This window comes from Papilio polytes, unplaced genomic scaffold, assembly GCF_000836215.1.
Source record: "Papilio polytes unplaced genomic scaffold, Ppol_1.0 DF824035.1, whole genome shotgun sequence".
NCBI classification, from domain to species: Eukaryota; Metazoa; Arthropoda; class Insecta; order Lepidoptera; family Papilionidae; genus Papilio; species Papilio polytes.
The window spans coordinates 62,487-65,861 of record NW_013525169.1 but is presented as its reverse complement, the minus strand read 5'-3'; the positions used below and the strand labels follow the sequence as shown (position 1 = coordinate 65,861).

At 35.4% G+C, this 3,375-nt stretch overlaps 1 protein-coding gene and 1 long non-coding RNA gene across 2 annotated transcripts in view; one reads left to right on the top strand and one right to left on the bottom strand.

Moving 5' to 3' along the window:
- Positions 1–6: 6 nt before the first annotated feature.
- On the bottom strand, positions 7–1,691 carry LOC106100878. The gene is made up of 3 exons (XR_001225463.1): positions 1,483–1,691; positions 971–1,010; positions 7–692 (listed from the first exon to the last, which is right to left on the bottom strand). It is a non-coding gene; the product is annotated as an uncharacterized LOC106100878 (long non-coding RNA).
- A 388-nt stretch (positions 1,692–2,079) lies between these two features.
- Positions 2,080–3,375, top strand: part of LOC106100872 (elongation factor 1-gamma) — a gene marked incomplete at its 3' end in the record, with an annotated part of 2,367 nt that continues 1,071 nt past the window's right edge. The window contains 5 exon segments of the mRNA XM_013279936.1: positions 2,080–2,169; positions 2,286–2,435; positions 2,523–2,589; positions 3,025–3,167; positions 3,365–3,375. Of these exon segments, the coding sequence (XP_013135390.1) occupies positions 2,158–2,169; positions 2,286–2,435; positions 2,523–2,589; positions 3,025–3,167; positions 3,365–3,375 (383 nt within the window).

Here is a 3,375-nt window from a genome sequence, read left to right as displayed (position 1 = left end):
CCTCATTACAATTAAAATGACACATGGTGCGGTCGGCGCGCCGCACAACTTCCTATGGGCGATTTTCGAATCATGTTGGAATATTTATAGAATAATTTGTTTTAGGTGGGACAGCGTACATTATAAGTAATAATCATTTTGTATTTCAGTAAAAGTGTATATTGACACTAGGTAACGAAAGAATTAGTGTTTGGCAATAATAAAGTAAATACAGGGGAGTCATAACCCGCGCTCGGTATGGGCTGCATTTATTTGCTAGAAACAAATAATAAACAATGTTAAAATCGAGAAGTAGAGATTATGGAGCAGCCAACATCTACACCATATGCCATTATCTGCGTAGCGCCGGCACCGGCACAACGTTCTAATCGTAACACACGTCCACCAAATACTCTAGTGACTGCTCTAGCGGCAGACGTGAGGCGGATGCACTAGCCACAGCACGACGGCTTCATGTTATGTAAGTCCAGAACTATCTTTGTGTCATTTAGTGAAGTATCTAACCAACAATGAATAGTTGCAGTGCAAATTGCACATCAACTTGAGTAAAGCACATGTGGGCAAAAATAGTTCTGGATGTAGTAGGTGTACGTGCGGTGTGTCAACATGGCAACATGGTGATGACGACTGGGCGCGAGTGACACTACGACACTCACAGTTCTCCACCTTAAAATCAAGGCAGTTAACACGGGCTGAAACAAATTTGCCGTTATCTTTTGTTTGCACACCCTACGCTGCACTCGGTTGCTTTGCTACACAAGACTCGTCGCAAGTTAGAATGCTATTCCCTGCTCACAAGTATACACAAACCGGTGAGGCCAAACCTGGGAGTGGTGGGCAGTTAGATTAATAGTAATTCATCAAAGCAAATTTTCAAATAAACAGTTTATCAAACATCATTAATTGCAAGGGAGATAGTTATAGACAGAAGTAATGAAACAAAACTAAACAATGTTTATTTCATACTTACAGTTTGAACATAGTTCCATAGGAATTGAATTTTCATTCCCCTGAAATTAATATTTTGTTTTCATATAGTTTAATTGGATGATTTGGTTTAGTTAAATTAGGAAAACATGCTAACTTATATTTTATTCCCACACCTCAATTGTGTGTCAAAGTGAACAATTTCTTATTGGAAACTTAACTTTTCATGACCAAGATTATAGATTATCTTATACATATTCTGGTCGGAGTAATTAATCTAATTAATTGAGTATTAATAAAAATAGCAATTTTCCATCAATCCTATGATAACCATGAGTAGCAAACCATAGTTACATTTATAGGTGGTTGTTCCTTAAAAATTCCAGTATTCACAAATTTGTTTGGATTTACATCTAGTCTTAAGTATACATCATAAATTAGAAGTTCAAATATGTTTAAAGAAATGGCTAACAATCGAATACACCCAAGAAGCACCATCATTAAATTCTAATTTTTTCATACATCATTAACGTCCCGTTTAAAAAAAATACTCACCATTTTTATTAATTTAATGAAGCAACAGAGCAAAAGAGAATTAAGTAATTTATGTTGTTTATTTAAATTATAATGCAAATATTATAATTATTGACTACTCCAATTCGCAAAACCGCACCAAAGATTAAAAATGTAACGAAATGTACCTATGACCAAAGAGTAAGATGATAGTTGACACAGAATGTCTAAAGCACAGGCACTTTTTGATACTTTGTTAGGCTGTTGCTTGGAGATGATTACCAAATGATTGCTATTGCTTCGTTCCGACTTAAAAGCGCCTTTGATGTTGTTAATTTTTAACAGTCAATCCTATTTTGAATCAATTTTCGAACCCTAACCACCAGGTCCAACCAGAATGGTCAGTGCTAAACTCAAATATGCACAAAATATGACGCCTTACAACCAATCTGTTTATAGAGATTATGATTAGTGAGACCCTGACGATTAAATTCAAGTCTGAATGTAACGTATTTAAGTTAATTTCTGTATTTGTAATTCATCTTTAAATATTTGAATCCTTAGCGTTACTAAAAATAAAGTATCGTCGTGAATTATGTCATGAGGAAACATTGTCTCTTAACTTATGTCAATGCCAATGTCACAATCAGCTGTCACTTTGGTCAACTTCCCTTCCCTCCCTCCCTCAAGATCTTTCTCTTTCCGACAAAGTCAACCATGGCGGCCGGGGTGGGTTTAAATTTGGCTTAATTTATCTCGTTAATCAAAGGGTTTTTTGAATTGCAATAAATAGTGAAGTTATTGTTACGTTGCCTATTAATGTTACATAGCCTTATTTTTTGTAGGTACTTTATACTTATCCGACAAACTTCCGTGCTTATAAGGCGTTGATCGCCGCACAGTACTCCGGGGTCGATCTTAAAGTTGCACCAGGTTTCGTGTTTGGCGAGACAAATAAATCTGATGAGTTCCTGAAAAAATTCCCAGCGGGCAAAGTGAGTGCTTAAAAAGTTGAGTGTAAGTTGTGAGTTCGCGTCAAGATGTGTTCGCCGGTGACGTGTAATATTTGCCTACTATTTTAGGTACCGGCTTATGAAAGTGCTGATGGAAAAGTTGTTCTCACAGAGAGCAATGCCATAGCTTATTATGGTAAGTCTTCATCATCTATTATTGACATTACTTGTAAATTTATGTTATTTATATTTTCATGTTAACTTTTGTTATAAAATCTAATTTATGTTTTAATTACGAAATAATAGCTCAGTTTAAGAACATGAAACATATTAATGTAATGAAACTTTTGTAATAGCAAATGTTCTATTAAGAAAAATAATTGTCACTGTTTTGGGTCAATATGTTTGTAATTACTTGATTAATTTAATCTATCTTCAAAGAGTTTTATTGTATGTATGTTTACGGCCAATCAATTGACATCTTTTCGATTTAATATTGTTGAAGTTGGGCCAAATGTTAAATAGTAAAATAATGAAAGTTGGACTAAATTATTTAGCCAGTCTGGCTAAATTATGGTTACCTTTCTCATTGATACTGATTTGTTTGCACTAAATTGAGTCATTCCATTAGTGGCCAATGGTAGTCTGCGAGGTGAGGATGCAGAGACACAGGCTCGCATCTGGCAGTGGGCATCGTGGGCCGACAGCGAACTGCTGCCTGCCTCCTGCGCCTGGGTCTTCCCCTACCTCGGCATTATGCAGTTCAACAAACAGGTTTGTTCATATTAAAAACTGATTATACTGAAAAAAATTAATTGTGAAAATGGGTTAAACATCATTAAGCTATATTGAATTGTTTATACCACATATCTAGCAGAATAGAAAAATCATAAAATCATCTGGATACATCCCCTACCACAATGTTTATTTCATTATTTTATTGAGTAGCAAGAATGTGTACTGTGTTGCAGAATGTGGAGCG